Here is a 14,795-nt window from a genome sequence, read left to right on the forward strand (position 1 = left end):
GATGCAATGAGGTGACACACAAAATGCTTAGCACAGTGCCTGGTACGTGGTAATACACCATATAGCATAAAAATGAAGAAAAAAAGTAGCCCAAATTGCCTCTCTGCACAAGTTCTCTGTCCTCCTCCTACTTTCTGATGCCCTTAAAAATCTAGTCATATGAAGAATGGATAAACAAAATGTGGTGTATATACACACAATACAATATTATTCAGCCTTAAACAGGAAAGAAATCCTGTTACATGCTACAAGTCACATAACAAAGCAAAATAAGCAAGTCACAAAAAAACAAATACTGTATGATTCCACTTATCTAGAAGTATCTAGAATAATCACTCACAGAAACAGAAAGTAGAATGGTGGTCGCCAGAGGCTAGGGGATGGGAGAAATGGGAAGTTGTTCAATGAGTATAGAGTTTCAGCTTTGCAAGATGAGAAAGTTCTAGAGATCTGTTGCACAACAACGTGAATATACTTAACACTACTGAACTGTACACTTAAAAATGGTTAAGACGGCAAATTCTAGGTTATGTGTTTTTCAACCACAATTAAAAATTAAAAAACAGGGGCCGGCCCCGTGGCTGAGTGGTTGGGTTTGTGCACTTTGCTTCAGTGGCCCAGGGTTTCGCCCGTTTGGATCCTGGGCGCGGACATGGCACCGCTTGTCAAGCCATGCTGAGGCGGCATCCCACATGCCACAACTAGAAGGACCCACAACTAAGAAATACACAACTATGTACCTGGGGGCTTGGGAGAAAAAGGAAAAATAAAATCTTTAAAAAAAAATTAAAAAACAAAACAAAAAACCACCGCTCAATGGGGCTGGCCCCGTGGCCGAGTGGTTAAGTTCACGCGCTCCACAGCAGGCGGCCCAGTGTTTCGTTAGTTCAAATCCTGGGCGCGGACATGGCACTGCTCATCAGACCACGCTGAGGCAGCGTCCCACATGCCACAACTAGAAGAATCCACAACGAAGAATACACAACTATGTACCGGGGGGCTTTGGGGAGAAAAAGGAAAAAATAAAATCTTTAAAAAAAAAAAAATCAAAATTAAAAAAAAAAACAAAAAAAAAACCACCGCTCAAAAAAAACCACAAAAAAAGCTAGTCATACCAGAAGAGAGTTGATGACTCTCATGTAAGCTGCAGGAACTTCCTGAAAGAAAGCATGGTCTACGGAAAGGAGATGGGGTGTGCCAGGCAGGAGAGGCTGGTGCTGTTCATGAGACTCACTCTCAGAAGGTATGGGAGGCCAAAAGAGGGGAGGAGGACCCCTGAAGGGGGCTGGGCATGGCGCGAGAAGAAGGCTATACCAGGAGTCACCTGAAGGGGTCGCCCACAGGGCTGAGGCAGAGAACGATGTGCAGGTTGTTCCGCACGCGCTCAATGAGGTAGGCGAAGAGGCTGTCAGAGGACTCAGGTACCTGTTCTGCCCGGGCCTGGTCTATGATGTGTGCCTGGATCTGCACAGAAATTACACAGTCAGAGGGCTGAAGTTTCAATGGCAGAACCAGAGAGGGCAGCAAGTGAGGCTGGGCTGAGAAGGTGTGGGTTTTAAAGGAGCTCTGTCCAACAGAGTCCCTTGAGGGAAGATGGCTGAAGAGGAGCAGCTCTTCTACCTAATGGGGGGATGGACAGAGGAGGTGCCACAGTAGCCTACTCTGGGATTTGTGCTTCTTCAGGGGTTAGTTGGGAAGGCCAAGAACCAAATGGTAATGGGTGTGGAAGGGATCATACCTCTTCAAATTCATCAGTCTTGTAGAGATTGGGGACCTCGCCTGAGCTGAGGATGTTGTTAATGTCCTCTAGGAATGATTCATCAGCAATTTGGGTGTCCACGAAAAGGAAGGATGTGGCCTTGAGCTCTACCCCAGCCTGGCGATACAGACGCTTGATATCTGGACCAGATGAGGGAAAGAGGAAAAGGGGACAGACAGACTCTTCAGATTTACCATCCTGTCCCTTATTGCTCTTCTGAGATTTAGGAACCCTACCCCAGCCCTCAGTACATACACACCACCATCCTATAGCCCACATGGGCCTGGTACCCCTCACTATCTGGCTGCCATCTCCCCTCTCTCTTGTCATTGCAGAAAGTCAGGCATCTGATCTTTCACTCTAGCCCCAAACGCTCCTCCATGTCAGAAACCCAGCTGTACCTTCTCGGAACTCCTGCTTCCGATAATGTTTGGTGACCTCGATCTGGAAGGTGATGTACTCGCAGATGGATGAGGCCAAGCGGGCCAGACTCTGGCGCCCGCTGCCCCCAATGCCCACCAAGAGCATGTTGCCCCGAGGCTGTCCAATTACCCGCACAATCCGTGTGACTGGTGGGTAGGGGGAATGGGGGATGAGGGTAATGAGTTGGCTGAGCAACCTCAGGAGACCTCCAAGCCCCAGGCTAGGGATTAGGAAGCCTGAAACTAAAGTAGAGGGACCAAGAAGTGTGGGAAGAAGTTAATGCCTGAAGTCTTGGTAGCAATTCAACCTTTAACCTCCACCATTTCTGTTAAACAGCACCATAAAGGAAAAGCCTCATCCATTGCCACAAGGGCATCTGGGGCCAGGGAGGAAGGCAACTTCCTGGACTTGATTTGGGAGAAAACTGGGAAAGGATCCTTACTTCCTTGGAAATACCCATAATTGGGATGCTGAGGATGGGGATGGGAGTAGGAAGCGCTCACTGTGTTCAATAGCCTCTCGGAAGAGTACCAGCTGCATTGGCACAACAGCAGGGGACAGATTGTATGCATTTAGAGCCGTCTCCATGGCTGTCTTCAGTACTGCCAGATCAGTTAGGTCTTCATACACCTTGGGCTCCCTCAGGAAGTCCCCTGGGCCATGGGAAAGAGGGAGTCAGATCTCAAATGCCTGGTCACCCGCAGACTTCCCCAAAGGGCCCTACACATCAGCATTCCATGCCCCAACTCTCCTAATCCACCTCCTAAGAGTCTCCAGCCTACAGTAGCCACAGTTCCCAGCTCACCAAAGATAGGAGGACGTTTGTTGGGACAAAGATTATGAAATGTGAGGTCAAAGAAGGAGCCGAGTTTGTCACTGATGATGCCCACAAAGGCTTCCATGTCTGTCACATCAACCAGTCGGTCAGAGAAGACTCTGTTGGGAGGGAGTTGGGGTGAGATCTGAGAATAAAGAGGAGAATAGCCCTGGGGAAGGGAGTGCCAGGCCAGAGGTGGAGGTGGGGCTTGGGGCAAGGCTGAGGAAGCCTGGATCTGGTGGGGGCACTGGCATCTCACCTGAAACATTCATGGATCCAGAGTCGTGTGATGCTGGACTTGGTATCATGGAAGTCCTTGTTGGCTCTAAGCATGCCCTGGAACACCTGGGAAAGAGGTGTGGCTTGTGGGATGGAGGGAGACAAGAGATTCACTCCTGAAGTTTTAGAGGTAAGGCTACAGAAAGTGACATTCTAGGATGGGGGTGATTCGGGGTATGCGGAATGCTATTGAAATCCAAGGCTTACTTTGAGGAGAGGAGAATGCCTCCAAGGAGGCTGTGCCAGGTGAAAGGGGCAGGGTCAGACAGAGTTTCACCTTGGAGATGTCTCGAAGGTTGAAGAGGTAATGGATCTTGGCAGGCGTGGGCAGGAAGCGCTGTACCACAGTGTTGTACACGTCTAAGGTGGCCTCAGTCACCACATTCCCAATGGGCTTCACCTCTTCCTCAAAGTCCTGAAGCTTCTGATTGATCATGGTGCCAAATATTCGGATGATCTGGGACTCCTAGAAACAGGACTTCAGACTCATTTTTGCAGGCTCCTGGCCCTTCAGCCAGGCTAGGACAAGGGTGAGGAGAGTAGAGCACTTGCCTTGGGGCCAGAATTTAAGGGGGCACCAAAAACCCCGCAAACATCAAGGGAAATAAAATTTTAATGAAATCTTTAAATAAAGATCAAAATCAATGCAAAATATCCCTGATGAACAATATCAACATTTTAAATAAAGACGGGATCAGTATTATTGGTTTTTCCTTGGCCTCAGGCTCAATATGGTTCAGCGTGGCACTGGATTCATCTTACGTTTATTTAAAATTTTGGTATTTTGTTCATCATAAATTTTTGGCATTCATTTTTTTTTAAGATATTACATTAAAAGATTATTTATCTTGATTACTGAGGGTTTTTTGCACCCAAGTGCCTTCCTCACCTCACCCTCATCCTGGCACTGCTCTCAGCTCTGAGCTCTGTAGGATCCACCTTCCTTGGTTTATGAGGGCCCCACTGCATTCTCTGCCCTTTGGGACTGCAAGGCTTCATGTTCCAGAGCCAGCAAGCTACACTGTCATTCTACAGCTCTCCTAGCTTGGGGGAAGCAAAGGTTCCTATAGACAGTGGTCTCCCCTCCCTATATGGTAGCTCCCTGTGTGCAACGCTGCTTAGGGTCCCTTGGCCCTCTCCTTGATCTTCCCACTCCTTCTCTGGGACATGGATGGTCTTGCCTTCTACAGTCCCCCCACCCCAGCCCCTGCTATGCCCTCACTGTAGGGAAGGTCATGTTGATCATGTTGAAGCGACTCTGCAGCCTTGGGGAGATGACAGTCCGTCCGCCCCCAGGGGGACCCATGGCGGCCATCAGGAACATATCCTAGAGAGCAAAGACAAGAAGGGGCAGAGAGACGGGTGGGAAGAAGGGATGAGACAAGGCACAAAAATAGGGAGGAAGTAAAAGGAGCCAGAAGGAAGAGAATAAATGGAGGGACAAACGGGAAGAGGGACAGGGACAGAACGAGGAGGAAGAATCATGGAATAATGTGGTCAGGGAAGGGTGAAGGGAAGGAAGAGATTAGGGAAATTTTTTTAGAATTATTAAAGTAATGTATTTGTTTTTATTTTATCATAATAATCCATGTACCCAAATTCGAAAATAGAGGTAAATTAAAAAAGAACATTTGATTACGTCTTCTAGACTTTCCCTCTTTTTTCTTTTCTTTAATATATATCTATCCACACGTGTATGTGTATGTGTGTCCTTTCTCAGAAAGATAGGAATAAATTATCAGGTGAGTTTTTGACCCTGAGCCAGATAGATGAGAACCACAGAAATAAAGCTAGAGTGGCTGCTGCCTATTAATTCAGGAAAAAGAAACAAATAAGATGCTCAGAATCCCATGGAAGAAGAGCCAGGACGGAAGGGAGATGACTGGATCCTGGGTGGGGAGTGGAGAACTGATACTATGGAGGTGGTTGCTGTACCAATGGGAGGGAGAGAAGACCTGGCGAGGCAACTTACAGACTCTGGGCACCTAGACAGTTCTGGGTGGCATCAGGGGTGGCATGTGAGTGTGGCATAGAGGCCTAGAAAAGGAGTGGAAGTTGGAGGACACGATCCTTTGGTCACAAAGCACAGGGGAGTTAATAATAGGCATTGATAACTCAGGAGCCAGATGTCTGGGTCCTGAGAAAGGCAGAACAGTCCTTTGTGGAGAGGAATATAGAATTATAGGATTCTATCCTGGGGTCCTCATGGAGTGGGAACTGAACCTATCGTAGGAGGGAACAGAGGCATGAGGAATGAACTCTCAGGATGCTTACTCGAATGTACTTGATGGTCTGTTTCGTACGATCATACCAGAAGCCATAGTCAATCCAGAGGCGAATAAGCTCCAGGGGTGGCTGGGATCCAAACATGTCCTTAGCTGGCATATTTAGATCATCCATAAAAGTGATCATGCTTTTGCCCCCAAATGGCACATAGACACCCTTGGTTCGTTTCTCCACTCTGCTCTCAATGATGCTCTGCACGTTATTGGATGTGGTCTGGTGAAAAAGGTACAGAACGAATGCTTGGGTCCCCCAGAGAAATACAGGGTTAGAGAGGAGGTCAATCAGGCAGCTGGATCCCAAGGGAAAGCAGAAGGCAGGGAGAGCATGGGGAGCTGGCGGCCTGGTCCTTGGGTCCTACAACGCACCTGTGCAGACATGTTGACAGTGAGCACTGACCACTGGCTGGAAGGCAAGGACTGTAGGACACTCTGGGCAATAGAGGTCTTTCCAGTCCCCACGGGACCCACCAGCAGGACAGGATTCTGGTTAGCCACCAAAGCGCTCACCAGGTAGTTGTAGCGAACAGTGTCGACGGTGGGCACCATAATCTTGTAGAAGGGGGAACTAGGGAAGAAAAGGAACTGTCTCAAGGGTCATTGGCCCACTCCTTTCTAACTCTGCTTCATTCTGCCTCCCAATGTTTATCTTGCTCTGGCATCCCCTGTCTCTAATCACCAACCCTGCCTCCTGTGGGGCTTGGGGATTGGGCATTCTCCTTAAAGACCCTGTCCCATTTCCTCAAATCATCTCTGCTCTGGGGTCCAACTACTCTTCCCCACAGCTCACTTCTGCTCCTATGCTGCAGCTCCCTCTCTACATCTCCCACCAACCCCACCCCAAGCCCAACCTACCCCCCGCCACCCCCGGCCAGGCCGTGCTCTCACTTTGGAGGGTAGCGCCAACTCTTAGGGAGCTTTTCCTCAAATGACGTCCAACTCCTCATCTTGGGGTCCACAAAATACTCGTAAACCGTGTCCTAAGGAGGGAATGTGTTACCAAAGCCTTCCATTAGCTCTCCCCAGTCCAGAAAAAGCGCTCACAGACCACTGGGCAGAAGGAGAGCTGGGTTGGTAGTCTGACACTCAGGCAGAATCTAAGGATCAGAGAGACTGGTGGGTTCTGGAAAATATAGGAAAAATAGGACAAGTGGGTTTGAGGGCCCTGACCTTGTTGGGAAAGGAGCCCTCAATCTCTCGGAGGTAACTGTCGATCTTCTTGCGGCCCTCCTCATCCACAGAGGCACACACAGACCAGATCATGCTGAACACGAACGTCAGCTCAACCATGGAGATGTAGTTTTCACCATCAGCTGGGTTCACCTGGATGGAAGAAAAGAAGGGGCAACACCCTAAATCTAGACGAGCTGGAGAGATCTCTTTTGACAGGTCATCATACAGGCTTAGTTTTGCTCCTTTCCTGGTTCTATTTGGAAAACCATATGGTTATAGATAAATCTAAGTCTAAAATATTTAGATAAATCTGAAACTTCTTGTAGCTCCGCAGTTGCTCGGAGCTTCTTCTCTGCTAAGTTGTTAGGTAAAGACACAGCAAAGATCCAGCCACACCATGTCTACTCTGAAGAAGTCCCCACGGGTTCTCAAGGAGGTAGGTCCAGGGACATTTGTGGTGACTTCTTTGTAATTGCAAAAACTTGGAGATGACCTAAATGTCCACTAGTAGAGGGATGGAAAAATAAAATGTGCTGTTCTACAGTGGAATGGTATATAGCAGCTAAAAGCAATGAAATTAACCTATGTGCAGCAATAGGGAACTCAAGAACACATTGTTGATTTAATAAGCATATTGCAAATGGGGTATATAGCATGATACGTTTTTTAAATATAACATTTTCTATGGATACCTATGGGCTTATATGTAAATATATATTTCTGAAAAGGTCTGTAATGACACATACAGACATACTCCAGTATGTAGTTACTTAAGTAAAGAGGGGAGTAGACCAGAATTGGAAAGAGAGGGGTGATCAAAAAAGACTTTTGTTTTATTAAAAAATTCTAACTTTTAGAAAGGAAATTAGATTCAACTATTACTTGTGTAATTAAAAATTAAATCTTAAAATGTATCAACTTAATAGCAGAAACAGTGTATTTAGAGCTGATGCTTGAACCCCCAACCCAGAGGGCACATGGCAGATGGTATTCTTTGATAGGGTCTATGGAGCACATGGGGCTGTGCAAACTCTACTGCTTGCTTGGGGAAAATGGCCAACAGACAGCTAAGCCAGCATCATGCGGATCATCTCTAACCTACTATGTGAAACAGCCACAGGCCACATTGAGTGGGGAGCTCTTGGAAGACGGGTTTGGAATTAAGATACTTAGAACTGCAAATAATGTGATATACAGGATGCCATCCAATCCAGAATATTGGACTTGGTCTTAGAATAATCCTCAATCCTCAAAATATAGGTGGGAAATTGTATTGAGACTCTATTGTCTAACATATTCAATCGAGAATCCTGGATTGGAATATTCAGTCTAGCTCACCCCAACACACAACACTCACCATCTCACCATCCTCTTCTCCGGGGCTCTGCTACACTGAAGAGGGTCTGCACACAAACACCACCCACCCCACCCCACCCTGCTACAGACCTGACTTTGTGTCTCTGTGTTTATGCAAGGCCACTCTCTTTACCTAGAATGCCCTGCTTTCTCTGTGGTATTCATCAGTGCTCTTCCCTCTCTGCTCAGCCCCCAACTTGGCCTGTCTTCCTGAGCACCTAGGTGCCCCTAACACTATATTAGTGTCCTTTTCCTGTGTGTTACCTTGCAAGTTCATCTACACAGTTTTAATGTATATTAACTGTACTGGGAATGACATATACTGTTATAGATCTTTTTTCTTTTTTTATTTTGAGGAAGATTAGCCCTGAGCCAACATCCCTGCCCATCCTCCCCCACCTTATATGTGGGATGCCCACCACAGCATGGCCTACTGAGCGGTGCCATGTCCGCATCCGGGATGTGAACTGGCGAATCCCAGGCCACCGAAACAGAATGCGTGAACTTAACCACTGCGCCACCGTGCCAGCCCTGTTATAGATCTGAACTGTTATATAGCTTTATATTAACAGTTTAGTTATCTGGCAATGTCTTTGAAAACAACACGAACCACTTCTAGGCAGTGGTTTAATCTCGACAGAAAAATATCCAGTTTTGGTCCTTACTCCATAATTATAAACTGAACAAAATTTTTCTTAAGTATCAATTAATCTGAAAATTTCTAAAGCCGCTCATCAGATTAGGTTGGGTGCTCCTTCCAGCAGAAATGGTATCCCAAGGCCTCACATACACCAAGACTTAATGTTTATTTTTTGAAAGGATAGAGAAATGAGGGACCAAATTAACTATCCTCAGCTCCCAAAATACGGGTAGGAAATCATAGCGAGAGCCATTGTGCACTATATCCAATTTAGAGCCCTTAGTCTGGCCTTTCAGTGAGCACGCACATGCACACACACGCGCACACACACACGCCCACACCCCTTGCTGCCTCCATGGTTGGTGAGGCCTCCCCTTAGAGTCTCTGCTCCACTCATAACTGGTGTTCAATTGTGTCTCAGACACACTGTTTCCCTGAAGTTGTCCCCGGGAGGTCACGAGCCCTTCCTGCCCTGGCCCTGCTCTGGTCTCCACTTACGCCATTCTCTGGTGTGGCCAGGGCCGTGTACAGCTTGCAGAGGGAGATGATTCCACTGTATTCAGGGAGGGGCACTAGCTCGTTGCAGTTGTCCTTCTTGAAGGTCAGTATCTTGTTGATGAACTTTTCGAACATGCGTTGGAGGGGCTCTGCCTCAACCTGGAGTTGAATACGAAGGGGCTCTTTATTCACTCTTGTGTCTCATAGGGCACACAAGTTACTTTCCCTCTCCTCATTTCCCTTCATACCTTTGGCCTCTTCTCTAGCCATGACTGAACATAGGGCTTCCAGCCCAGGTCAGCATAGTCAGTGTAGACCATCCCGCAGCGAGACACAGTGGCTGGAGAGGCCACTGCCAAGTTCTCCACTTCGAACAGGAGAGATACCTAAGGATATGCTTTGTCAGAATCTCGTCTTTCCCTCCACCCCACCCCCATCAATAATAATAAAAACACCCAGAACTCTGATGCCCCAAGGTGTCTCTACCAAGTACCAAGTGTATGACAGGATGAATAAAGACCTAAGGTTTACAAGTGATTTGCTTTTTAAAACAAATTACAGCTTATTCAAGGTTATCCTTATGAAAAATCACTCTCTTACTTGCATTGTTTGAGTGGGTGGAAAAGGGTGTGTTTTACAGCCCATGAATTCATAACCCTTGGCGCACAAGTGAACGTCATCCCGCGTATGTCAGTGGAAATGAGGCTGAGAAGGGCTGCCTCAGTTTCCACAGGGCTTCCTAGTACACAAAGTTCTTTTCTATACACTTGTTCTCATCATCCATGGTAGGTAGGCATTTTTTTCTTCAGTCACAGGTTTCCCTGAATCCACGCATCCTCCTCCTCCTCAGCTGTCTCCCCTAGAACTTACTCTTCTCTCAGGAGTCCAGTGCTCTTCCCCTTAGCCCTGCCTCATGCCCTCCAGTTTCCACCCCTGCAGGGCCTCGGTAGTCTGCGCACTCCTGTACCTGCTCAGGCATAGAGATGCGCTCTCCGTTGATGAGGGTCAACACTTTGTTATCATCCATGACAGAGTTCATGCTCTCAATCCACAGTGTGTCCACAGGGCCATCAAAAAGGATCCACTTCTCATCTGGTTTCTCATCTAGCAGAAGGCGGATGATAAGGAAACCAGGAGCCTTCTCACCTAGCCCTCCCTCCCACTCATCTCCTCAGAGAAGCAAGCAGATGTTTCCTTGTATCTCTGCATTCCCCAAGCATTTTTATCCTAAATTTGAGCTTTCTTTCCCCAGACTGCCCACTCCCTTAGGAGACTCAGGCCTCTGCTCTCCCCACCCCTTGATCCTTTGGTACCTGCACATGCTGTCCGCATGACGCTGGACAGGACGCCATCTGTCCATTCGTTAGTGCTGAGGTCATACTCCCCATACAGCTCCCCAAGGGACAGTGCCTTAGGGTTCAAAGGGAACTCCTAAAAATGATACAGGAAGAGATTTTTTGAGCTGCTGGAGGACACAAATCCCAAGATCTCCCTTTATTTCTAGGTATTTGTATTTGCCCTTCTCTCTCCTCTCTCCCAGGCCTCCTCAGATCCAGGCACTGCCCCCCTGATCTGCACTGCCCTCCCTGACATCTATGCATTCTTGCCCCAGCCTCCACTGCCCTCCTGATACTCAAGTCTCTGTCACCAGCTTCATGGTCCCAACTCCATACTCTGACAATGTTGAAGTTGGGGTCTCCAGCTCTGCACAAGGAGGACAAGGAGGACTGAAGAATCCGCCATGAGGCAGTCTTGCCGCTGCCCGTGCAGCCCACGATCATGGTGGAGTGGCGGGAGTTCTTGGTTTCATACAACTGGATAACCTTGGTGAGGGTGAATGGTGTGGTCTGCAGGCCCATATCTCGAATCTCCTGCTCAATGGTCTCCCGCAGCTGAGAAGGGAAAATAGAGGAATTGGAAGAAAAAGGATGAGGCATATGAGGGGCTTTCAAAATCTCCTCAATGCCTGGGAAGATAATGTTCAAACTGTCGAGAATGGTACTGGGGCCCTTTGCACTCTGGCAATTGTTCATTCCCTGAGAAGCTGACCAATTGCGGAGTTAAGAGATTGGGCTCTGGGGGCCAGCCCCGTGGCCGAGCGGTTAAGTTCGCACGCTCCGCTGCAGGCGGCCTAGTGTTTCATCAGTTCAAATCCTGGGCGCGGACATGGCACTGCTCGTCGAGCCACGCTGAGGTGGTGTCCCACATGCCACAACTAGAAGGACCCACAACAAAGAATATACAACTATGTACGGGGGGGCTTTGGGGAGAAAAAGGAAAAAATAAAATCTTTAAAAAAAAAAAAAGAGATTGTGCTCTGGAGTCAGCCAGCCAGGGTCTCCAGCTTTCAGCTATGTGAACCTGAGTAAGTTACTTCTCTGAGCCTTGGTTTCCACATCTGTTAAATGGGAGTAATGATACTTTCCCCATAAGGTTGTTGTAGTAGATAAGATAGTTAATATAAAACACAACATCTGACCCACAACCCTCCATGTTTTTTCTAATGTTATTCAACAAACATCTAAGCCTCTACAGAACGTGCTAAGCAGTGTGCTGGGTGCTGAGAACAATGTAGAGTCCATCCTATTGCAGAGCTCACAGTCTAGTGGGAGAGCCAGACATTAGACAAATCATCACCTAAGTTAAAAAGCAATGCTTACAGAACCATGCCAGTATGGATCAGCCCCAGAATAGCGTGACGTTTTTAAACACACAGTCAATGCTACCAAATAATTTCAGATAGATGCAAGATCTTTACTTATATGTCTCAAACACCACTAAGAGGCCACACCGCTACTATTTGCTTCCTTCTGACAATAAGTTTTATTAACATGTTTGCGTGTGTGCATCATGCCACAAGTTTAATATGTCACCTTTTCTATTTATTTAGTTTAAAATATTCTCTACTTTCTTCTTTGACCCATGAGTTATTTAGAATTGTATTGCCTAATTTCCAAATACTCGGGCTTCTTCTAATTACATTTTGTTATTGATTTCTAGCTTAATTTTATTGTGGTCAGAGATCATCCTCTGTATAATTTCAATCATTTAAAATTTATGAGACTTCGTAACCCAGCATATGGTCAATTTTAGAAAATGTTCCATGTGTACTTGAGGTAAATGTGCATCTGCAATTGTTGCATGCGATGTTCTGTGTTAAAAAGCATTCAGATCTGTGACTACATGGATTTTTCGGTATCCTTGCTTTATCAATTTGTGAGAGAAGTGTGTCAAGATTTCTTACTAAGGTTTTGGATTTATCTATTTCTCCTTTTAGTTCCGTCAATTTTGTTTTATGTTTCGTAGCTATATTATTAAGTGTATACAAATTTAGAATTGTTATGTCTTTCTGCGCCTTGGCCCTTTTGTCATTATTAAATGTCCCCCTTTACCATAAAGTCTCCTTTGCCTGTTATCAGTAGAGGTACCACTGTGATCAGAAAATGTGTTCTAAATAAATTCCTTTGAAGTTTTTGAGGCAGATTCGTGGCCTTTACATGGTCGCTTTTCCTAAATATTCTATGCATGCTCGAAAAAAAATTGTTATTCTTCCATTATGGAGTGCAATTGCTATAGATGTCTATTAAATCAAGATTGTGTTGTTCAAATCTTTTATATCCTAACCGATTTTTAGTCTGCCTGGTCTATCAGTCACTGAGAGATGTTAAGATCTCAACTATGATGGTAGATTTGTCTATTTTTCCTTATAATTCTGCAAAATTTTGCTCTAATTATTTTGAGGCTATGTTATTAGGTGCATCCAAATTTAGAATTGTTATAACTTCCTGGTGAATTGAATCTTTTAGTACCATGAAGTAACCTTCTTTATTTATAGCAAGGCTTCTTGCCTTAAAATCGATGTTGTCTGATATTCCTACCTCAGCTTTCTTTTGATTAGTATTTGCCTGTAGTATTTCTGTTTCTTTGACTCTCAACCTTTTGTCTTTATGTTTTAGGTGTGTCTCTTATAAACAGTATTAAATATTAGTGTATAATATTAAGTGTATGATTATTTTTCCTTTTCTACATAAGTTTTTTGTTTTCCCTAGGAGCTAATAGTTTCTGTGGTTTTTATTTGCTTAGTTTTTAATATATGTATCTCTAACTCAACTCCAAACTCTACCAGTTATTAAATCTCTCAAAACGTTTATTCACATCAGGTATCAATTTCTTCTTCTTAAAGAAGTCTTCCCGAAGCCTTCAGATTTGCTCCAATCTGGATTGGCTTCTCTTTTTGTCTGGTGCACAACCATCATTCTGTGTCCTCTATTTTCCTTTTTATTGGTATGTTCCTGCATTTTAAGAGAGCATATCCTCTAGTAGCTTTCTAAGAAAGGACATATTGGAAGTAAATTTTTTTTGAGAGTCTGCATGTCTGGAATGTCTCTGATCTAGCCTCCTACGTGACAGGTTAGCTGGGTATAGAATTTGAGGTTGGAAATAATTTTCCTTCAGAATGTTGAAGGCTGCTCCACTGTTTATAGATTCAGTATTGCTACTGAGAAATCCAACATTCTAATTCTTGGTCTTTTGCGTGTCACCTCTATTTTTTTCCTCTCTCTTTGGAGATTTGTTAAATCCTATTCTTTTCCTGGTGTTTTAAAATTTCACAGTGACAGGCCTTGGTTGGTAAGGATTCATTTTATCCACTGTGTCATGCATTTATGGATCCTTCTATTTTGGAAACAGATCCTTCAGCTCTAGGGATTCACTTTGAATTGTTTCATTATTGATCCTGCCCCCCTCCATTTTCTCTGCTTCTACTTTTTGGAACTCCTGTTATTTGGATATTGTCTTTCCTAGACTGACTCTTGAATCTTATCTATTTCCTCCTTTGTCGGCTCTATTCTCTGGAATATTCCTTTATTAATAGCATTTCATCAGTATTTCATGGATACAATATCTTAATCTTCTCTTTGATAATACTAATGATAGATTAAAAAAAAAAACTTCTCTCTGCATTGTCTATTTTCTCCCATTTGCTTTTTCCTTTCTTTTTTTTTGGCTGCTTTCACATTAGAGGTTTTTCTCAGATGTGTGGTGAGCCTGGTTTTCTTCTCATAAAAAAGGATGGAGGACTAAAAAGCTGAGTGGAAGCTCTGAATGCATGAGTGGGGCTTGTAGACTATGAGTGGCCCTGTAGATAAGTTATCTAGGACTTTCACTGGGAAGTTTCCATTGCCGATGTTTTGGTCATTCCTCTTGGGCCATACAGATTCCCCAGAGAGAATTCTTCCAACTTCCTCTCTGGCTGCCAGCATTCTGGGAGCAGAGATGAAAGAAGGCTAAGATCTCAGCATTTAATGTGTAAACATTCACTTAATCCTCATTTTTAACAGGGCTTACTCCTGTCCTCAACTATACCCAGAATGCCCTGGACCAGAGACCTGCTATTTTACCTTCTAGTCTTCTGCCAAAGTGGGAGAGGCACGGTCACCCAGGGTCACAGAGAAGGGGAGATCTAGAGATCTAATGGCCTCCAAGATAGTTTGCCTCCAATCCTCCTTATTTTAGCTACACCTCCTTTACTCTTCCCACTACTCTCTATTTACAGAGGTACCAAATGCT

General features: G+C 45.3%; 1 protein-coding gene across 12 annotated transcripts in view; it reads right to left on the bottom strand.

The window, feature by feature from the left end:
- The window catches only part of DNAH2 (dynein axonemal heavy chain 2), a 106,103-nt gene that overhangs the window by 34,134 nt on the left and 57,174 nt on the right, over positions 1–14,795 (bottom strand). For all 12 annotated transcript variants that reach the window (XR_011493579.1, XR_011493576.1, XR_011493577.1 and 9 more), the window contains 17 exons: positions 10,901–11,119; positions 10,541–10,658; positions 10,195–10,331; positions 9,476–9,613; positions 9,228–9,386; positions 6,731–6,883; positions 6,449–6,540; positions 5,930–6,128; positions 5,553–5,777; positions 4,501–4,605; positions 3,556–3,744; positions 3,259–3,344; positions 2,988–3,118; positions 2,686–2,835; positions 2,161–2,328; positions 1,739–1,899; positions 1,325–1,464 (listed from right to left, as the gene is read on the bottom strand). Coding sequence is in view for 6 of the 12 variants with exons in the window: in XM_014861563.3 (XP_014717049.3) it covers positions 1,325–1,464; positions 1,739–1,899; positions 2,161–2,328; positions 2,686–2,835; positions 2,988–3,118; positions 3,259–3,344; positions 3,556–3,744; positions 4,501–4,605; positions 5,553–5,777; positions 5,930–6,128; positions 6,449–6,540; positions 6,731–6,883; positions 9,228–9,386; positions 9,476–9,613; positions 10,195–10,331; positions 10,541–10,658; positions 10,901–11,119 (2,570 nt within the window). In the remaining 6 variants the exon portion in view is untranslated. The remainder of the gene's footprint in view (positions 1–1,324; positions 1,465–1,738; positions 1,900–2,160; positions 2,329–2,685; positions 2,836–2,987; positions 3,119–3,258; positions 3,345–3,555; positions 3,745–4,500; positions 4,606–5,552; positions 5,778–5,929; positions 6,129–6,448; positions 6,541–6,730; positions 6,884–9,227; positions 9,387–9,475; positions 9,614–10,194; positions 10,332–10,540; positions 10,659–10,900; positions 11,120–14,795) is intronic.

Source organism: Equus asinus, chromosome 13 (genome assembly GCF_041296235.1).
Source record: "Equus asinus isolate D_3611 breed Donkey chromosome 13, EquAss-T2T_v2, whole genome shotgun sequence".
Taxonomy (NCBI): domain Eukaryota; kingdom Metazoa; phylum Chordata; class Mammalia; order Perissodactyla; family Equidae; genus Equus; species Equus asinus.